Genomic DNA, 22123 nt, shown 5'->3' with positions numbered 1-22123 from the left:
GATTCTAGCTGCTGTCAATCTACCATATTGATTTTAGTTGATGTTATTATGGTTTTAGCTGCATGTAGACTCATTGTAGACTGTTATTCCATTTTAAGACTTTTATCGTGTTTGTAATTTTATTCTAGTGGCTGGACAAATTTTTTTATTATGATTTTCCCTTAATTTGGCAAATTTTTGGCTTAAAGACCAACTATTGTAATTCACCAATTTAGGCCTACAAAAGGGCCAAAACAAACTTCCGATTAAAAGCCCAATTTTAAGGCCCAAATCAACAGCCCAAAAAAAATTCGGTTTGGATTGGATCCATTTTTCAAAACCGAATTATTTCGGTTTGGATTGGATTGGATTGAATCCAAATTCGGTTTGGATTCGGTTCCAAGAATCAGAAACCGAAATAATTCGGTTTGGATTCGGTTTGGGGTATAATCCAAACCGAATACCGAACTTTCACCCCTAGTGTGTGTGCATCTGTTTCTAAAGAATATCCCCAAAAAGAAATTGGAAGATCAGCAAGACTCATAATTGATCGAACCATATCCAGTAAAGTTCGATTCCTCCTTTCAGACACACCGTTTAGCTGTGGCGTCCCTGGTGGAGTCAACTGTGAAACTATTCTACAATCCTTTAAATGATCATCGAATTCTTGGGTCAAATATTCGCCACCACGATCAGATCGTAATGCTTTTATTGTTTTACCAAGTTGATTCTGTACTTCATTTTGGAATTCTTTGAACTTTTCAAATGATTCCGACTTATGCTTCATTAAGTAGATATACCCATATCAACTTAAATCATCAGTAAAAATGATGAAGTAACTAAACCCACCTCTTGCCTTTGAACTCATAGGCCCACAAACATCTGTATGTATAAGTGACAAGAGATCATTGGCTCTTTCACCCTTTCCAGTAAAAGGTGACTTTGTCATTTTCTCCAACAAGCATGATTCACATACATCAAATGATTCATAATCGAATGATGTAAGGATTCCATCCTTTTGTAACTTTTGGATGCACTTTTGGTTTATATGACCCATCCGGCAATGCCATAGATATGTTGGGTTTAAATCATTCGACTTTTGTTTCTTGCTATTTATGTTATAGACTTGCACTGTCCTATCAAGTACATATAAGCCATTAATCAATTTTGCACTAGCATAGAACATGTTATTGTAAGAAATGGAACAACATTTGTTCTTAATCTCAAAGCAAAAACCTTCATTATCCAAAACAGAAACATAAATAATGTTCTTAGTAATTGACAGAACGAAATAACAATTATTAAGTTCTAAAATTAATCCAGACGGTAAATGCAGACTATAACTTCCGACGGCAAGTGCAACAACTCTTGCTCCATTTCCGACGCGAAGCTCCACCTCGCCTTTTGCTAGTTTTCTACTTCTTTTTAGTCCCTGCACATCATTAACTATGTGAGAACCACAACCGGTATCAAATACCCATAAAGAAGTAGAAGTCAAATTAACTTCTATAACATAAATACCTGAACTAGAAGCACCTGACTTCTTATCCTCCAAGTACTTGGGGCAGTTTCTCTTCCAGTGACCTATCTTTTCACAGTAGAAACATTTGCTTTCCGCAACAACTTTTGGTTTAGCGGTCTGCTTAGGCTTTTCAGAATTTTTGACAACTTGCTTGCCTTTGTTTTTCTTGCCTGCCTCCTTCTTTTTGAAACCCTTTCCCTTTTGAACCATCAAAACCTCTTTCTTTGGTTCTTTGGGAATGTTCCTTTCAGCATTGACAAGCATCCCATGCAATTGAGTCAAAGTCTTTTCAGACTCATTCATGTTGAAAGTCATCCTGAACTGATTAAAGCTGTCAGGCAATGAATGGAGAATGATATCAGTAGCCAACTTTTGGCTATAAGGGAATCCAAGACGTTCCATGCTTTCAAAAAGACCCATCATTTGAAAGCATGTTGGCGAACAGATTCACCATTTTCCATCTTGCATTCCAAAATCTCCTTATTGATCTAATATCTCTCAATCCTGGCCTGTTTCTGAAACATGGCCTTAAGCTCTTGCATAATGGTGTAAGCATCTTTGGTCTCAAACCTTCTTTGGAGGTCCGGTTCCATAGCCGCCACCATGAAGCAAGTGATTGGAGTAGACCTATCATTAGCCTGCTTAGCACGATGTTTATCAGCATCAAATGATTCATTAGTCACTACTAGAAGTGGGTTTTCTAAGACAACCTCTTTACCCTCCGACTTTAAAAGAAGTCTTAGGGTCCTTTCCCAAGTGATGAAGTTTTCTCTGTTCAGCCTATCCTTCTCAAGGAAGGGACGGACGCAAAAAATCGAGTTGTTGTTGTTATTAGTCATGATATCTACAGACAGAAAAAGGTAAAGTTCAATTTATGTTTATAAAAGCACCTAAAACATGCAATAGTTTCTAGGTTACTTAGCACTCTATTCAATTTTAATGTCCCTATTTGAATAAGTGATTCCAAGATCCTATCAACATGCAACGTTAAGCAGACGGAGGCCTTTTCTTAAAATTATATTTTCAATGTAAGTAAACTCTTTACTAATTACAACATTTGTAATTCTTGGTTAGACAGAAAAACATCTCATGCTTAACTGTCCCTTTGCTTCAAAATCCAAAACGCTTTTGATGATTTTGTTGAAGTTAACCAAATTAAGTGTGCAAAATTCGCAATTTCACCTCACCTCCCAAAATTAATAACAATACCCTGCGGAGGCATGACCTATTACTATTAATTAAGGGTTAATAAGTACTTTATATTTGGAAAAGCAAACCTCAATATTTGTAGTTATTATGTCGTTATTAATTAGTGAACTCTAGCGCATTGATAACATACATACAATAAACTTATAAGCATTTTAAGAATAATATTAAAATGCAAAATTAAATATGAGCTAGTGTGGCCCCTAATCCTAAAAACTAAGTCTGAATGGGCACCTCCTTGGACTCTTCATGGATCTCCATCCACCTTCATCATGGGCCTTCTCATCTGGGCTCTTCTTTGGATTAATTAAGAATTTAAATAATTAAACTAATTCCTAATTAAATAAAATTACAAAAATACTTAACGATACGCAGATCGTATTTAAATTACAAAAATACATAATGATACGCAGATCGTATTTATAATTTAAATCTAGGGTCATACTAGTCATTTATAGCAATAATATATCATATATATTAAAATGCCACATAATAATATCACATATTATACTTGCCAATAATTAAAATATCAGATATTCTTAATTATGTCAAGTGGATAAATCAATAAATTAGGAAATCCTAGAATATAAATCATATTTGATAAACTGAAATCCTAACAACCTTAAAAGATTTTATCTTAAAAATAAGCTAACCAACTAATTTTAATTAGATTAAAAAATCAAATTATGTAATTATCTTATAATCAATTCAAAACAACCTTAATTGGAATTGCTCAATATCCCCTTAAAATCAGTTTTTCAATACTATCCAAAATAAATAAAATCAGAATTTTATTTTTTTAATTTATTTTTATCAATTTTTTTTTTTAAGAATGAAAAACAGGGCTGTGTGACTGAGCTGCTGCCCAGCCACGTCACAGCCACTGCAGCAGCCAGGCCGGAGCCCAGCCACCGCAGCAGCTGCCCGCCGCAGCCAGGCAACCGCCCAGCCACAGCGGCGCACCAGGCTGCTGCCCAGCACCCCTATCAGCTCGAGCAGAGCTGAAACCGTTCAACAGTTGCAGGTTCAGCTCTGCTCCTGCCCTCACCGACCACCTGCCGCTGCCCCTACGCCCTTTCCGACCACCGGAGCAGCCACCGTGGCTGTTCTGCCACCCAGCCGTGGCTGCTCCTTCAAGCTTTAATTTAATTCCTGTTTTTTTTTTTTGAGTTAAATTAGTTTCACAACTTTTGCAAAATTAATTTTGGTGATCTAATTATAATTAAACACAAACTCCTTTATGCATAATTTCAGAAAAATTAATCAAAATCTCCATTTTAATTAATTAGGGCTTTTTATATAAAATAGTCCCCAATTCAAATAAAACCAATTTTACATGAATTAATTAATCATATCTAAACAATTTTAAATATGAAAAATAGATTATATTATATGAATTTAACAATTAAAATCGAAAATTAGGGTTTATAACCATCAAATTCGAAATTTTGGGGCTTTAGGGTTCTTTAAAAAAATATGGTTAGAGGCTATTTGAGCAATTAAATTCACAATTTAATCAATTCCAATCAATTAAAATCATATTTTAATAAGGTTATTTTAATCCATAATTCAATTCCTCCCCTTAATCAAATTAAAATTAGCCTAATTCACACATCATAAATCATATTATTGTGATCAGTAAATTATATGCAAGGGGCTAACTGATACCACTGTAAGGTTTTAGGTACTCTAAGCGGAATTTCATGAATCACATTCATACGCACCTAAACAGGATCTCTTGCATATAAAAATAAAGATCACATAATAGTTTAGAATTAACCTTTGAAGCGTGAATCCTCTTAGCAATCTTCTTCTCTACCGGAGTTAAAGAGCCTCAATTGCAACTCCTCTATTTGGTCCACCGGATTGAATCAACACTCCACCAATGCTAGTTGGACGAGAAAAACCTTTCACCTTTCTTGGAGTTGAGAACCAATTTTAGAGAGAAAATATTGAGAGAAAACTTACGTTGTTTTTCAGAAAACTGAATACTGTGTATTTTAATTATCCCTAACTAATTAATATATAATCATATTATTATTAATTAGGTTAGGGTTTTGCTCTCCCCTTTCCCTATTTGGCCGGTCACCCTAAGGCCCACATTGGGCTTCGGGTTTCTTTATTGATCCAATCTTAATGTGTGACCTTGTAGGATCCGTTTAGGCGGGCTTCGGGTTTGTTACTTACTAACCCAAAGTTCTATAGCATTCTCTAGCAAGACGTATAGACGACCCAAATAAACGAATTACTATCTCCATAATACGATCCATAATTATATTAAGTAATTGCACTAAAGTCGAGGACACATTTCCTTCACTTAGGGCTTGTTCTCATAAGATCATTTCCATTTCATTTCAATCCAGTTCAGGTCTAAAAAGTTAAGTTCAGTTCACTTCAGCTCATTTCAATCAATGAGAACAAACCCTTACATTTGTAAGAATTATGAGATCCTTTGTCATTTTGGGTTTTAAAAGTCTACTGCTTATAGTTATATAAAAAAAACATGAGTTAAACTTTTGGTTGAAGCCCAAGATCAGTTTATATACTCTATCAATTCAAGCTTTTGGTTGAACACCAATAATAGTAATATAAAAAAAAATGTATAGGTTATAGGGTATCAGTATTTTTTTTATAAGTATAACGGCAATTAAATATTTAAATCAGATGAAAAGGTTTAATTTAGTTAAATTTTCTGAAGTGGTATAATAATTAATAATTAACTAAGCTAAGATGTACAATTTTATAGACTTTGTATTAGCTACACATGTAAAAAAAATAATAAATATGACCATGAAACATATCAAAATGAGCTAAGGCTTATAAAGAAAAAAGAAAATGCTTATTTATATACTTTTTCCTTATTCTATTGATTGTTAGATGATTGATTACATGTTAATCATGAATTATTCATATAAAATTGTATAGAGAACTATAATTAGCTAGCATAGAAATCAAGTCGATTAAGAGAAGATATAAAATCAGAAACAAAACTCACAAGATAAGACATAAAAGCCATGAAAAAAGTTGTTTAATAGAGTGGACATTAAATTAGAATGTAGGGTTTTGGTCAATGATTGAATATAGAAATTAAGATAATGATAATCTTGTAGGCTATGAACTATAACTATTAAGACAGATTACGTTGTTGCATTAAATTTATCCGCTGACCATAGTTTTTGGTCGGTGTGACATAATTGGCAATCTTGCTTGGAATTTAGAGCTCTTGTGCACCTCCAAAATGCCACTAGCTCTATTAAAGAGTTTTATTTGGATGTTATTTTGAGGTTCGAGCCAAGTCTAATAGTACCTTTGAGGACACTCCTTTCCAATTGATTGGAGTCAGGCTAGATATTTGCGGAGAAACGGCTTCGAATATTACTCCATAGTATATAGTACTCCGTACCAACTAAGCTAGTGTTAGTCCTATTACGACTCTGTTCTTTTCGACTTATTTTTACGGAGTAATTAGTTTATTAGTCAAGTTCAGGCGGTTTAACTTAGTTTATTAGTCCGTATTTTATTTCAATTAAATTCAGCTTAAAATTAAAGAACATGCATTGACCTAAGCCCTGTTCTTTTGAGATTCTGGACAGAACAGAGCAGAGCAGGGCAGGGCAAATTTCAGTACTGCAAAGCAGGACTTCCAACACAATACAAAGCAGAGCATACAAGTTTAAACATAACAAGACAGAACAAATTTCAGTAGAGTAGAGCAGAGCAAAGTATACTAGAAGAACAAGGCCCTAGTCTATTAGTAAGGAAATAATCTTTGTTGAGGGTTCAAACATACCCTTTTTTTACTCATAGTCTCAGACTCTTAATTTCTCAAAGTATTTAGATTATAGACAATACATATAACTATATAATCCTTCCGTCCTATAATACTTGGGACGTTGGAGGTAGCACGTAGTTAAATAAAAATGTAAGTGGGTCCTTTTAATATATTTGTTTATTATAGAAAATATGATCTTTTGTATTACTCTATTGCTAAAAAGTAAGTAGGGATAGTTGTCATGATGGGGAGAGGATGATCTTAATTTAGTATTTAATAATAAGTAGTGGGCCTATAGAGTATAAAAAAATAATTTTATAACAGTGGTCCATTTTCAAAAATTAATAATGTGTTAACTATTGTAGAACGACCTAAAATATTGAATATGTCAATTATTATGGAACGGAGGGAATAAGAACATACTAAGTGATACTCGTAGTGAATTAGTGATCAATCTTCTACGGGAACCTTGAACGTAATTGATGAATAGAAGGTTATCGGCTTTAATTTTACAATAATTTTTTTGATACAATATTGCAATCACTTGCTTTTTTTTTTTTTTTTTTTTTTTTTTTTTTTTTTTGAAGTGAATCAATTGCTAATTTAATGCCTTCATGAAGGTTATTGTTTCGGTAATAAACAATTTTGTGTTTCCTATATGGCTATATATGTTGAAAGTGTAATCGTTGATGATATTTCTGTTATTACAAAGTACTTCGTAAAAGATAATCTAGGAACCTCCACTGTCACAAACTAAAAGATTATATGTATCTTACAATTTTTGCATGGTTTTTGCTTGTATAAAACTATTCATTTAAATCATTGGGTTTACATTATCTTCTGTTGATGACAATACGATTTGAAATTTGATATAGAATATAAGTACTTAGGGCCTGTTCACATTTACATAATTTCAGTTTAATTCAGTTCAGCTCTAATCAGTTCAGTTTGGCTCCAATCAGTTCAATTCAGTTCAGCTCCTAATTTCCCTCTCTCAAAAATATTGATTTCAGCTTAGTTCATTACAGTTCAGTTCAGCTCCAATCAGTTCAGTTCAGCTCAGTAAATGTGAACAAACCCTTAATTTATTTATTTTTCTTTAAGAAAAGGCATAAATTATAAATGTTAGAAAGGGGACTCTAATAAAGAGAAGCAGAGAGTAGTACAAAGAAGGCATTGTACTTTTTTTTTTTTTTTTTTTTTTTTTTTTGTTTAAGGTAATTGTAAGATGAAAAACCCTACTGATCACACCTCTTACAGGCTTAGCCAGTCCAGCTCAACAGGTCAGCACTTGAGAGTAGAGAGGGGAGGTAAGGTAGTATCCCCCTACGTACTCCCAAGCAATTTGTAGTTAGTGAGGCTCGAACTTTGTTTGGTAGACACTGTACTATATGTCATTATACCATTACAGTATTAATATTATACACATTTAGTAATAATACAATCAAAGTTTCCAAAATATGAAAAGAGTTAAAGCTAAATTTGGCTTATTTTGCTTTTGTTCATAAAAGAGGAAAAAGTTGGTTAACTATAAAACCTTATAAAATTGAATACTTTAGAAACTACTCCTTAGCTAGCTGTTCTATCGTGTACCATCTAAAATCATAAGCACTAGCTAATTTTAACACTTACGTACCTAAACATCAAATTGTTACTATATACTAATTTTAAGCTATATATCATGGCATAATAATTTACGTGCTATATTATCAAAACCATAAACTATTGGTGACAACAGTTTACAAATTACAATCATCCATTTTTTTTTATTTTTAGTACAAGTATAAAGTACAATATATAAGTGAAATAAATCTCAACTTAGATATATAAGTATATGTAGCGATATTTAGTGATCAAGTATTATATAATCAATTTTAATGCAAGAAAAATACCATGCAATCATTTTTATGATTTTTTGTTTCAGTAGTTTGAAATTAATCATTAAGTTATTAAGAGTTTATAAGTATCTAAATTATTAAGGATTATTTTTTTTATCATTCAACCAACGACAATATATAAGTTGGGCATTCAGAATTATTCGTATATAATGTAGCACGATAAGAATTAGGAAGTGGCCATTTACACAGAAATGTACCTCTTATGCAAAGTCAAAGCATATTATTTATTCTTCACGTTACCATCTTAGCAAGTTAATTCCCACTTAGTTCCATAATTATTATACGAAGTATCAATTACTTGTTACATTTGTTAAATCCCCCCAAAAAACGCTATCCAAGAATAGTAAGTTTTTTTTTTTTTTTTTTATTAAGATTTGGTTGCAAATTAAATAGGTATTTTGTACGCAAAAAGGTGTGTTCTCTTCACCTAATAAAATAAATCTTATGTTCGATAAATTCATATAATTTCCAATTAGGTCTAATAATAAGTTTCAATAAGGACTAATTTTGCAATCAAGTCCAAGTAATTGCAATCAAATGTGCTTCAAAAAAAAAAAAAAAAAAATTACAATCAAATGATAGATTCAAATTTAAGGAGTTCAAATTAAATTAGCTTAGATCAAAATAAGTTGGATAAGGTAAAGCTAAGTTTTACATGCACTCGTATTATATATTGTGATGTCAAAGGCTCAAATCATATAAAAGTCAATTATTTTGAATTACTATTAGTCAATTTAGGGGCCTAATTAAAGTAATAATGATGTACGTAGTATGTAATATAACCTTCATATACATTTTTTACAATGAATTTACTCTTGCCTAGATAAGTTAATCTCATGGTGTTGTTATGCTCTGCACGATATATTCAGTCAAATAGATCTGTAAATAGTATGATGCAAGCTAATACGTAGTTTATATTATGTTTCATTGATTTTTTATTAAGAAGTTGTACCAATTTATTCCTTCTCTTTGCCGGTTCAACCGGGCTCCGGTCGGGTTCACATACCATAACCAAGTGTCCAAGTTACTTATTGCTTGATATATTTTATATTATGGAAGTTATTATTACTACAATTATGATTATGAAAACCCAATTTTTCTTCCTTAATAAATAAATGATCAGTGATTACTTATATAATATTCCTTGGCTTAGGTCAGCTGTGCATGCTTGTGTATTTGAATATTAGAAATGGCTGGCCTGCAGGATGGGCTAGGGAGGCTGGGTTGGCTTGAGAGGTGGCCTAGTACATGGCTACATGCTACATATGTCGTGATTATATTGGTTAACATAGATAGCTAGAGTAAGAAATTAGTGTGTGACTCAGATGATGCCCTTAGTGTTAGTTGTTACGTACAATAGTAATTGAAAAACTTAGATAGGTTACTTCGATGTTTATGTAACTGTTTGACATTTATATATCACCAAAGCTTTGTATGGTTTGATTGAAAATGTAATTATTTTAACCATAAGAGAGAAAGAAATTAATTGGCATCCACTACTTCTAATTAACTTTATATTATAAGATCAATATGCATTGCATCAAAATCTAAGTTTTTATTTATAGTTTTAAAGTCATTGTAGCTAATGCACGCACATAGATAGTCATGTCCGGAAATCTTTTTTAGTTTGATTTTAATTATGTCATAACTTTAGTTGTTGGTAACATTAATGAAGGAAAATATATAAAAATAAGCTAATGTATAAATATCTGCACACTATTATAGTATAGGTGATTAGTATGTAGCTCGGATTGTTACCCTAACTGGGTTAATACATATAGATTAGATTGAAAAAGTTATTAGATAGGCTACTTTAGTCTTTACCTAATCGTTGGATAACAATCATAAAAGCTTTTTATTTTTTGATATATAACTACTTATGAAATTAAAGCTTTAAGTTTATTGTTTGGTTACATGGTTCAATTAATGACACGTGAAAAACATAGATCAATATGCATTGCATGAAAATTAAGGAAGTTTATTTACGTGAAAAATATAATTAACTTGACCAAGAAATTGGCATCAACTACTTCTAATTACATATCAAAATTTAAGGTTTTATTGATAGTTTTAAAGCCGTATTTCAAGAATGGCTAAAAGGAACATCTTGCATGTACTCTACAAATTTTCTAAATTTGAATTTTCTCTTTTAGTGGTAATAGAACATAAAATATTTTCTTTGATCTTATCATTTGCGCCAATTGATAAGTTAAAATTATTCTCTCTAAACATTATTCTAGTTTACATTTCTTACATATCAAAATTAAACAAATTGAACATGAACTACCATTTAGTTCCAGTTGTAATATCTCTCTTTTATTTATACGGAGTACGTACCTTTCTTTCTTTATCTTCCCTAGTTCCCTCCCTCTATTTATCTCCTTCCTATCTTTGAAATTCTAGTCTTCATCATTTTTGTATATAATAGATCTAATAAGCTAAACTAAAGTGGTAACTAATAATTAGGGGGAATTGAAAATTCAAAGTTATCATCTTTCATGTAAAGTGTAAATAATTACTTAATTATACTCCAAATCAACCTACCGTCTCAAGATGATTCCTCTCATGCAAATAGAATAAGCTCATCATAATAAAAAGAGGGTAGAAATATCCCGAGATATCATAAAATTGCAATAAAAAATCGAAACCTACAACTACCTAATTTAAGTAATATAATTAGTAACCATGCAAATTTGACACTTTTGTTTGCTAGTGTTTGCAAGTCGATATACTAAGAAAGTTTTAGTACACTAAAAGATTTGGTTAGTCAATTGTACTAGACTTCTTCAATTTCATCGTTTTATACTTTTATATACAAGTGTCCAACATATCTCATTGTTTAATTGTTTATTAAATGAAATTTAGCATTTTATTGTTTGATTTATTATTTAATCGAGTTAGTTACAAGTTCACCACACCTAGCCATTACTCACTTTTTAAGGATATAAATAAAAGCTGAAAGTGATAGAAATGCTTTCTCCTAGACCAAAACTTAGCAAGATGTTATGGAGATAGATCACATATTATATAATATATGATACAAATTATTATATATAATAAGAATTGAATATTGATTGTGTATCTTTCAAAGTAGAATGAAATAAAACAAAATTTGGCCCTATATATGGTATTTTAAAAAAAAAAAAAAAAAAAAAAACGATAGATACATAAAATATATAAAATTATAAATAATAAACACTAGTGAAATGATTTTTATAAGTGGATGGTCCTTTAATTTTTAGATTTAATGAAAATATATTGAAAAGGTTGAAACATACACCTTATCTAAATTTGTGTGATTGTGTCTTTAGTGGTACGTACGTAGTCCTACTACTAATAAATATTGGGATGATTTCCTCAATTGCATGAATAATGGGGCACCACACTTAAATTGATACATAGTATCTTTGGCACTTTTGGCTGATGGTCTTGTAACTATTTGAAGTTGATGGGGAAGTCCATCATAATAATGTTTATGTGACATGAAAGATATTCTAGGATTTGAAACGTTGAATACATACTTCTACTACCTATGTTCAAGTCGTCAATTGATTTAGGATTGAAATTTTATCATTAGCAAGTTTGAAATTTTCGGTTTATGTATATGGAAGAAAGCGAGTGTATGTACTCTTGTATTACATTTTTTCAAATTGACATTCTTCTTATTCTTACCTGTTTTGAGTGAGTACACTATTGATTATCCACGACTTTTACTTACTAGTTAAACAACTTCATGTATAGTGAGAATACAAAGTATATGGCTTCTTAATGGAATTTAAAGTGTTTTTTTAAAAAAGATTCGTGTTTTATTGTTATTTACAGTAAAAATATTCGCATACATACAATTAAGGATAACATGACTTCTAATTAATTTAATTTGGCTATGTTTGGTAAATAGCTTATTTGAGCAAAATTAGCTTATTGTCTATTAAATAAGCTAATTCAAAGTGTTTGGTGGGAAGCTTATTTGAAGAGCTTATTCCACTAAATAAGCTCTTTTTGAAAAAGCTTATTTTAAGAGCTTTTTCAATTAGCTTATTCATTAATTTATGGTGAAATGACACTTATACCCCCATTTAACTTTAAATTATACCAAAACTACCTACGCACAATTAGCTTATTGGTAATTTCACATACTCAATCAACTTTAAACTATCACCTATTTACCAAATACTTTTATACAATCAACTAATAAAATAAGTTAGTCAAATCAGTTAATACAATCAGCTAGTCAAAATCAGCTTCAGCTTTCAGCTTTAAGCTATTCACCAAACATGGCCTTTTAAAATTGAGGGGGTTTATAACTTTATGTAATGATTCAAAATTAGAAATCAAACATGCTTCAGTTTTAGGCTTAAATAAAAGTTATCATCGTTGTCAAAGTTCATAAAATGTGATGGGTTGTTTGTAGGAGACAAACCGATGATGAAATATTCAAATACAATTCAAAAACATTTGGAAGTGTATTATCCAACAATATGTGATTTTGATGGCTCTCATTAGTCTCATTAGTCATTATGATATGGATTATTCTCTTTTCCAATTGAAAAATAGGAATACTACTTATCAAAAAATAAACAATTAATTCAACCTTAACCAATAGCCTTTTGATTGGGTGCCCGTGTGACAAAGGCTAATGAATGTTTCATCATGTTAAAACATTAAACTAAATTTATTTTAAAGAACTTGGTGGGATTTTTAGGACATACTTCCAACATAAGAGGTGTTACTCAGGCTATATAATTAAGCTAATTAATTTTATAATTATGTCTTAATTACTTTATTATCGTAGGGGGTGGTACGTACTTTCGTTGTAATTATTGTACGCTGAATATAATATTTCTTTTGTCAAATTAAAATTAATAATTGTTTCTTAGATGTCTTTTATACTATATGCTTATATTGTGAAGAATACACTAATGTTTGTTCCAAATAGTTCTGTAACTTTTGTCTACAACTTAACACTACACGTACAACATAAACTACTCTACAACCTTGTTAATTATTAGTATAATACAGCATAATTACATAATTAACTGTCAAGTTGTTATTGTCTTATCTCTGAAATTGATTAAATTAATAATTCATTAAGAGAATGGTTTAAGGAATTATTAGTACAATCGTCAGTGGTGATGCTGGTGAACTGCTTTTCTTTGTCTTTGGCTTTTTACATCTTCCTTTTTGTAGTTAAATTAATTAGTGTTCTTTGTCTTCTCTCTTGATTAACACTTGTACTACTTTGTTCTTATCTTATGTTTTCTTTTACGATCTAGGGAGATTAAATAATATTGGTCGGTTCTTTTTGATTTATTATTTTATACACTTAAGTAGCGGCGCAAATGATAAAATGGGTATAGGAATAGTAATTGTTTCGTTTAACTTATTTGAACTTATTAAAAAAGTAATAAGTATATAAACACTCATATATATAATATTTAGTACATTGAAAATAAAGTAAAATAATACTTTGTACAACTATAAGATATGACGAGTTCGTATTATAAGAAGTATCATAAGATAAATCCAAAAAAAAAAAAAGGTTAAGTTGAAATAAGATAAGTATAAGCCAATATACTTATCTTATTTAAACTTAAAAAAAAAAAAAAAATATTTTTTTTTTTTATTCCCTCAAAAAAAAAAGATAAGTATAAGCCACTGGTCTTGCATTGTTTGGTTTGACGAAGTTAGTTTTATTATTAGTTACAAAGTTTCAAGTTTTATTTAACACTAAAATCAACCTATCTTGTTCGTATACGACTACATTTAAGTTCAGTATGTAGTATATAAGTCATAACATACGACATTTGAAATTTGAAAATGAAAAAAAAAAAAAAACATTATGAGTGCTTTATTTATATATTTTTCAAATTATTTGAACCATGGTCAACAATCTTGATAATTAGTGGACATTGGTTGGATTTTTAATTGTTAGCTTGTTGAAGAGTTACAATTAATTAAATTGTGATTTATGATTGGCAATCTTGACTATAGCAAAAGCAAATGTATGACATATTGACATGTATGTGTATTTATCATACATTAAGGTAGTGAATATTTTGGAAATATATACAAAGTGCACCCTTTAGACACAAAATTGTTTGATCCAATAGCTTTTCACAAATATTACCACAATTTACTAACCACTAATGAAAGCACTATCTTATATTAATGATTGACGAAATGAAACTAATCAACTATTATTGGTCTCTAGTCTTAAAAAAAATACTCAATATATTTAAGAGTAGATTATTGGTCGGGCTATAATGACCCATTTTGAGCTCAAGTGTTAGGGGATTGGTCTGATTGGGCTTTAGCCCAGAATTTTAAGTCTTGTCTTGTGGCCTTGTGGGCAAAAGATGACCAGCTGCAATTCTTTAAGTCGGATTTAAAATTGGGGAAGAATCACTTGACAACGGAGGAAATCTCTAACCACTTGAGCTATCCTTCACTCTCATTATTTATGCACTGTTCACTTTACCTTAAAAAATACGTATTAATATTTTGTAAAAATAGTTTTTAGTTCAGTAACATTAATTTCAGTTCAGTAAAAATAATTTCAGTTCAGCAAAAATAATTTCAGTTCAGTAAAATCAGTAAATATAAAGAAGAAATATAATAGAAAATCAGTAAAAATAATTTCAGTTCAGCAAAAATAATTTCAGTTCAATGAAATTAATTTCAGTTCAATTAAAATAATCCAATTCAGCACAAATAAAGCGAATTGAACGGGGAATAACATTATGTGCTTCGGTGCTTGTATTCTTTTTGTGTGCGTATCTCAAAATGATGTATTCTTACCATTTTATAGCATAACGTTACCATTTTTTACCGAATTAATTTTTCATAAGAAATACACCTCTATATTTCTGGATTTTTTTTAAAAAAATTGATTTAGTATTAAGGGTTTACGACACGTTTGATTAAACGGGTCAAATGATTAAACTCGATCTACAGTGGGGGTTTGGGTATAAGGTCTTCCTGTGAGCAATTGTCCAATTGTTTGGCCTTGGACGATTGAATACAATGAAACAGAAACTTTAGGGCTTATTTGGTATCATTTTTGGTTAGTTTCCTTTTTTTAAAAAACTAAAAACCAAAAAAAACAGGAAACCAGAAAAAGGTGTTTCAATTATTCTGTTGTCAGTTTTCAAAATTATCATGATTTTTACAAGTCTTAATAATTTTTTATTCAATATGTGATATATATAATATACTTGTAAAAAACAAAAAACCAAAAAACAGAAAACCACAACGATGTCAAACGAACCCTTAAATAAACACTTTAACCAGCTTATCTAGTTTAAAGCGTAAAAATCACATTATGTATTCTTATATACGGAGTATTTACCATTTTATGCGTACAAAAACTACCAAAAATATAATTTGATTAGGTAAGAGTTACTCTAACAATAGTAGTGGGCCTTAGTGTACGTTAGAGACGCGTTAAGTTGGACAACGGGTTTTTATCTTTCTTTGTATTTACTTCAACAAGATATTGGGCCTTTGCACATATTAGAGACTTGTTAGGCTGTAACCTCTGTTGTTAGGTCTCATACTTCAATAAACCCGTTGTAGACATAATGGGACTTTTATTAGCGGTACGTTTTCCAAATTTTGTATTAGTGTAACTTGATTTTATCAATAGGAAGCTTGGATTTTTATTCCTCACGTGGTCACACTAAAAATACGAATCATATAATATCATGGTTATTTAACACCGATAAATTTGATTAAGATTGTGTTTAAGTAAATCGAGTAGATTCAACCTTGAATACTAGATTTGAGTAGTTAATTTTACTTTTTGCATTGGTGGTTGATAAAGAATGAGTTAGAATGCTTACACACAAGAATTAGTACAATTCAAATGTTAAAATATAGATTGCCTTTTAGAAAATTAGGCATTCACTATTGCACCCTAAATTACTATATATGACCAAATTTACTTATGTTATTACATTATCATTTTATACCTCTAAAAGCAAGTTGTTGATTGAACATTGCTAATAATTAACCTAACATTTTTTTTTTTGAAACCTAACTTAACATATTTAAGCATTGCTTAAAAAAAAAAAGTAAAATTATTAATCACTACTCATATAATTTACCAAATCTTTTGTTCAATACCCTGTTAGTCTATTATGATACCCTCAAATAAACTTGAAAATCAAAGACAATTAGCTTAAGAAAAAAAAAAATACATTTGTGCAATAATATGAGGAAAGACAATTAGCTTAAGAAATCCAAATGAAGACTTCGTTTAGTATGCATTTTAATTTTCATTGTGGACTAATTGAGAAATGGGCTATATGTATGTATTTCTTATAAAGTCCATTATTTTCCAATTTAAGGAAATTACTTTGAAAACTTAAGGAATAAGTACTTTTTTTTTCCTCGTTAAAAAAAAAAAAAAAAAAAAATGATTTAGCACAACCCTAGGTCATTTTCATTTCCATCAACAGTAAATCATCAACCCCACTATAAATATCACAACCTTCGTTTCTTCCAATTTCTCACACTCTCTTGCTTCTTAAGCAATCCCCATTCACAAACCTCCTTTTTCTCTCTCCTCTGTTTTTTCTCTTCCGAAAAATAATCCAATTATGGATTCTGGGTTTTCTTCAAAACTCTGATTGAAATTTGGGTTTTCGTTTTCTTTACAAATGTCTCAATAATAAACCCTCAAAAAATAAAATTTCTTGTTTTTTTTAAAAACCTCTGTTTTTAAGCTTTTTTCTGTCATCAATGGCGAAGTCTGTGAACTCGTTCGCTTTACTCGACGACGACGTAGAGGATGATGACGTTGAAGCTCTTTTCAATCGCATTGTCAACAAAGCTGTTGACTCGATGATTCATGCGCATAAAGAGGATGAAACTTCAGGTTTTGGTAATTTTCTTTTTATTTTTTTTGATGATTTTTTTAGGGTTTTAGGGCTAAATTTAACGTCTGATAACTCACTATGTTCTTGATTGTTTAATTTATTCAATTTTGTGGGTTTAATATAATGTTATGTTTCTTTAATATTTGGCAAATTACATTCTGTTTTTTTGGATCTTTTTTGGAAAATGTTTGCTTTATTTAATGATGTTTAGGACTAATGTATTTGTTTAATTGGAAAAAGTTATATGAATGTGCTGTTTTCCTGTTTAATAATCGTACTTGCTTTGTAAGGATAATTGTTTATTATTATATTTGATATTCACCTTTTATGGTAGAATTTGATGTTCTTGTTAGTGATTCTATTTAGAAATGTATAATTGACATCAATTACTCAATTAGGCATGTCAAACCTGACCCGACTCGAATTATTGTACCCAAATTATATAAACAGGGCTGTCTTGAATTTATTATTCCGACTTGAATTGCTTGAGGCCAATAGTAGATTACGAATCTTGTTACATGGAGTTCAAAGATTTTGCATTATATGATTGTTAAGTTATTGCTTAATTCTATGGGATTTGATAAATCTTTGGTGATCACTGATTTATGTGTTTGCTTCTTGCGTTTGTTGACTTGTATTAGCCCGCAATGGTAGTGGTAGTAGGAAAGGAAAAGGTCATTGGGATGGAAGCCATGATAACAGAAATGGTTGGGATTTTGATGTTCAGGGAGGTGGTGGACTTGAATGGAATCATAGTAGAGATTCTTATGGAAGTGGGTATGCAGTTGGAGATGGAAAAAGCCTTGATTGGGGTCAAGGCCATGGTAAGGATTCTGGTGTCGAAAATGGGTGGGGGGATAATGTAAATGAGGCTTTTGGTGGCGAAAATGGGTGGGATAATGTGAATGAGGCTTCTGGTGGCGAAAATGGGTGGGGTAATGTGAATGAGGCTTCTGGTGGCGAAAATGGGTGGGGTAATGTGAATGAGGCTTCTGGTGGCGAAAATGTGTGGGGTAATATTCAAACCGTAAATGATGATGCTGGGTGGCAGGAGGTTTCGAAGAGTCAAGGGAAGGGTTATGCTTATAATGACCGCGCTTTTGGATATAAGCATGGTTACAAGAATGGGAACGATGTTGAGGAGAAGAGAGGTTATGGGGAACAAGTTCAAGACTATGGTGCTGCAGATGGACAGAGGCAATACAGAAATGGAAACCAAAGATATGGTGGTGAGAGAAGAGGGTATGTGAATCAAGGTCAGGGTAATAATGCTGCAGATGGACGAAGATACAGGAATGGAAGGCGGGGCTATGATGGTGAGAGGAGAGGTAACGAGGATAAGGTTCAAGATACCAATGCCAATTCTGAACAGCATAGTATGGAAGTGGATGTAACTGAAGACAATAGAGCTGGAGGTGAAGATAGGAAATACAGAAATGGAAACCGGAATTATGGTGGTGAGAGGCGAGGTTATGGTGGAAACAGGGAAAGAGGTAGGACTGATGATGGGCATGATTTTAGAGCTGTACATATCAATGGTTCTGGAGGGTAAGTAACTAAGGATTTTTACGAAGATCTTTTGTCACTGTGTTTTCTGCATGCTGCTTGTCATTGAGGTTCTTATGTCATTATGCTCCGAGTTATTTGCTTCTATTCATATGTTTCAAGTATAGAGGTTCATGATCATAATTACCTTGATGGTCGTAAGTCAAGGTATTTTTGCATATGTATGCTGGTATATTAAACAAGTAGTATTTAAATTATATACCAGGGATTTGTATGACTGGTTTAGTGTGCTTCTCTGCAATCTTATTGTTTGAGGGAGATATCTCAATACGCAGAAGAAAATATATTCTTAGATTAGAAGACTATTGTATTTAAAAGAGGAAGAGTTAGTGGTCACAACTGAAAGATAGAGTAGGGAGAGAGTGAAGCAGTCTTACATCTTTATATTTCTTGAGGATCAGATTGATCTTGTTATCACGCATCTCAGTGCATGCAAGCACAAGCATTTTATCATCCTCTCGTGTCTAGAGTATTTGCATTTAGTATATAAGTACTAATCATTTCATATATTCATTTAGGATATGGTGAAACTGAGATTTTATTCCTAACTTTTCAGTTCATTAAATTCTTTATTAATCAGTAGTCAAGAAGTTATGCATTCATTTTTGTTTATTTGTTTAAATGGTTCAACAGTGATGCTGAAATGGATTGGGAAGCCTCAAAAGCTGCAGAAATTGAAGAACATAACATTACTGAAGAGGTCTCTGAAGATACTCGAGTCCCAGAGGATACAGAAGTGCAGAAAAAGAAAACCGAGCTTGAGCTTAAAAAGAAAGAGGAAATGAAGGTATATGTTCTGGTACCTCATGAAGGTATATGTTCTGGTACCTCAGTAAGAGGCATGTTTCTTTGGCTTAAAGACTAATCAATCTTCCTCTTTCACAATTACTGTTCTTTAGGAAGCTGCACTCATGACTCTGGATCAATATGAAAAACTGCTCTTCGAGAAGAAACAGGCGCTGAATTCGCAGAAGACAGAATTGAGGAAAGTGGCTATTGACAAGGAATTGGAGGGAATGCGAGTGATTGAGAAAAAGCCTGTTGCTATCGATGAGATATGGGTGAGTGTTTAATTCTCATTTTGGTTTCGGTATCCATTTGTGGGGATTTGGAGTTCAGTTTTGAGTAGTTGTTATATAAAATGTTATGTAGAAATCTGCTAAGGACAAGCAAAAGAAGAAAAATAGTCCCAAGAATCAAGCAACAGAGACTTCAAAGACAGAAGACAATGGAGAGGTTACTGAGAGTGATGTAAATCTGGTGAGTTGGTGTTTTGATAGTTCAGAACTTAATTACTTGTATGGCTTAATCTAGATCTTTAATAATGAATGTTTCTTAAATTTGTATGTCAGATATCTGAGCAGGAAAAGCTGCAGAACGATGGAAGCCTTGAGAAGAAGGAAAAGAGCTGTAAATTTGTGGTATGTACAAGTTAGTGAGATTGATTGTCTGTTTTTGCATTCTTCGTAGCTGTTGGTCAATGATTCTTGTAACTTGCCTTCCTGCTGAGTGTTCTATCTTTAGATTCATAGTTGTCTTTTATTTATTGAGCAGGCTGTCGAGGTACATGAAATCTTCAAGCAAACTTTCCATCGTCGGAGTTCTGGTGGAAGGGGGCAAGGGCGTGGTGGTCGTGGTGAGCAAGGTAGCTTCAACGACCGGACTAACAGTGATACTGCTGGACGCACACCTGCACGTGCTCCTGCTTCTAGGCGCCCGCGCATTCCAACTGACAAAGATTTTCCTGTCCTGGGTGCTACTCTTCCTACTCCTGTGAAACACTCTACTTAGTTATCATTCTTCCTAGTTGGTAGACCAATTGAGACAGCAAATATTAGTCCTCCTTAGCTGGTTTTTAGAATCCTTAGGCTTGGTTTAAACATTATACTTTTTTAAACATTATACTTTAGAAAAAGTCAAATGTTTTTAACAGTTATCCTCTGCTAGTCTGCTGGTTATCTGTGGTTCAGTTGATGCTGCTCTTGAGCTCTTTTGCATTACAGGTTCTGCTGCACTTGCTTTTCTTGTGCTAGTCTTAACAGTGTTACAGGATCACAAATGATATTACCTCTAATAAAATTAAAATGAAGTAAACATTTGGGAAATAGAGTTGAGCAGCAATTTTTTTATTCCACAGTTTGCATTTAGAATTTATAAATAAATTTCTAAACAAGAAAAATATATAAAAATAAATAAATAATGAAACAAAGCATGTTTATTTTAAATCTTTGCTGCATGGCCTTGTGAATTTATTTTATATGAAGTATTTTTTACAGGTAAGTTTAATCTTTTTACATACGAGTATTAACCATGAAGAACTAGTACGAGATATATTTTGTACAAACAAGTGTAACATGCTATACATATTAGCGATTGTTATTTAAGTACTGTAATACTTATACTTGTGTGTCATAGCTTATAGATTTTTTCTTTTTTTTTTTCTTTTTTTTTTTTTTTTTTTTGGTGTTTATAGCTTATAGATAATTAAAGCCTGTTATGTGAAAAATTAACTTTTTTGGAAAGAAAAAAGTATATAGAAATCCTCAAATTGTGCTTAAATCAGTGCAGAAAATACTAACTAGATTGTTGATGATGATATATTGATATCAAATCAAGTCAAGATAGACTGCCTCAAAAATATTTGAAAGACAACTACAAATATTAATTTAATCTAGGCTATGATAGGCTAATAATTTTATTAACAAAAATATGCTTATTATGCAAAGACATAAGAATATAATTCATCACAAAACCATTTTACAAATAGCAAGTGACTGTGTCTAAGTTACCCCTAAATGTATTTCAGTGGCCCTTTTAAAAACTCTAATTTATAATGATTTATTTCACATCAAAAAATAATCTCATGTTAAATGGAATAATTTCATTAAAAGTAGGTTGATTTCACTATATAAAAATTGTGCATTAGTCTCACATGAGATATAGACATTGTTCATTATTAATCGTTTTCTTATGGAGACCTTGAATTGAGATTTGAATTAAAATGGAAAATTTGATCAATTAATTATAAAAGTGGTGGGGGAGAGAAGTTGAAGATAGTTATCACAAGGCTAATGTGATAAGTGAAGGGCCAAGTATTAACTTATCTTGATAATTATCTCCTTGATTATCAAAGAAGATATATTAAATGATAAAATTTAGAAAGAATAGACGTCTACTTGAGAGGATATTAAGAAATTATTTTACAATCATGTTGAATATATCCTAATATCTTACATTTCTCACTTATGACAGGGTAATTGATAGCCATTGATCTTTCAAAACAAAAATAGATACCATTGCT

The 22123-nt window shown here is 31.4% G+C and overlaps 1 protein-coding gene across 2 annotated transcripts; it reads left to right on the top strand.

Annotated features, from left to right (window-relative positions):
- The first annotated feature begins 16848 nt into the window (after positions 1 to 16848).
- On the top strand, positions 16849 to 20758 carry LOC110715540 (uncharacterized protein DDB_G0290685-like). 2 transcript variants are annotated; one of them, XM_021894125.1, is made up of 7 exons: positions 16849 to 17255; positions 17898 to 18804; positions 19456 to 19609; positions 19722 to 19883; positions 19975 to 20082; positions 20175 to 20243; positions 20377 to 20758. In XM_021894125.1, the coding sequence occupies exons 1-7, from the start codon at positions 17120 to 17122 to the stop codon at positions 20611 to 20613; spliced, it is 1773 nt and encodes a 590-aa protein (XP_021749817.1). In that variant the 5' UTR covers positions 16849 to 17119; the 3' UTR covers positions 20614 to 20758. The 2 variants fall into 2 exon arrangements, with proteins under 2 accessions (XP_021749817.1, XP_021749816.1); XM_021894124.1 differs by having other exon boundaries at positions 16849 to 17261.
- The last annotated feature ends 1365 nt before the right edge of the window (positions 20759 to 22123 follow it).

Source organism: Chenopodium quinoa, unplaced genomic scaffold (genome assembly GCF_001683475.1).
Source record: "Chenopodium quinoa cultivar QQ74 unplaced genomic scaffold, ASM168347v1, whole genome shotgun sequence".
NCBI classification, from domain to species: Eukaryota; Viridiplantae; Streptophyta; class Magnoliopsida; order Caryophyllales; family Amaranthaceae; genus Chenopodium; species Chenopodium quinoa.
The sequence above is the reverse complement of the archived record's forward strand: the minus strand, read 5'-3'. Positions and strand labels throughout refer to the sequence as shown.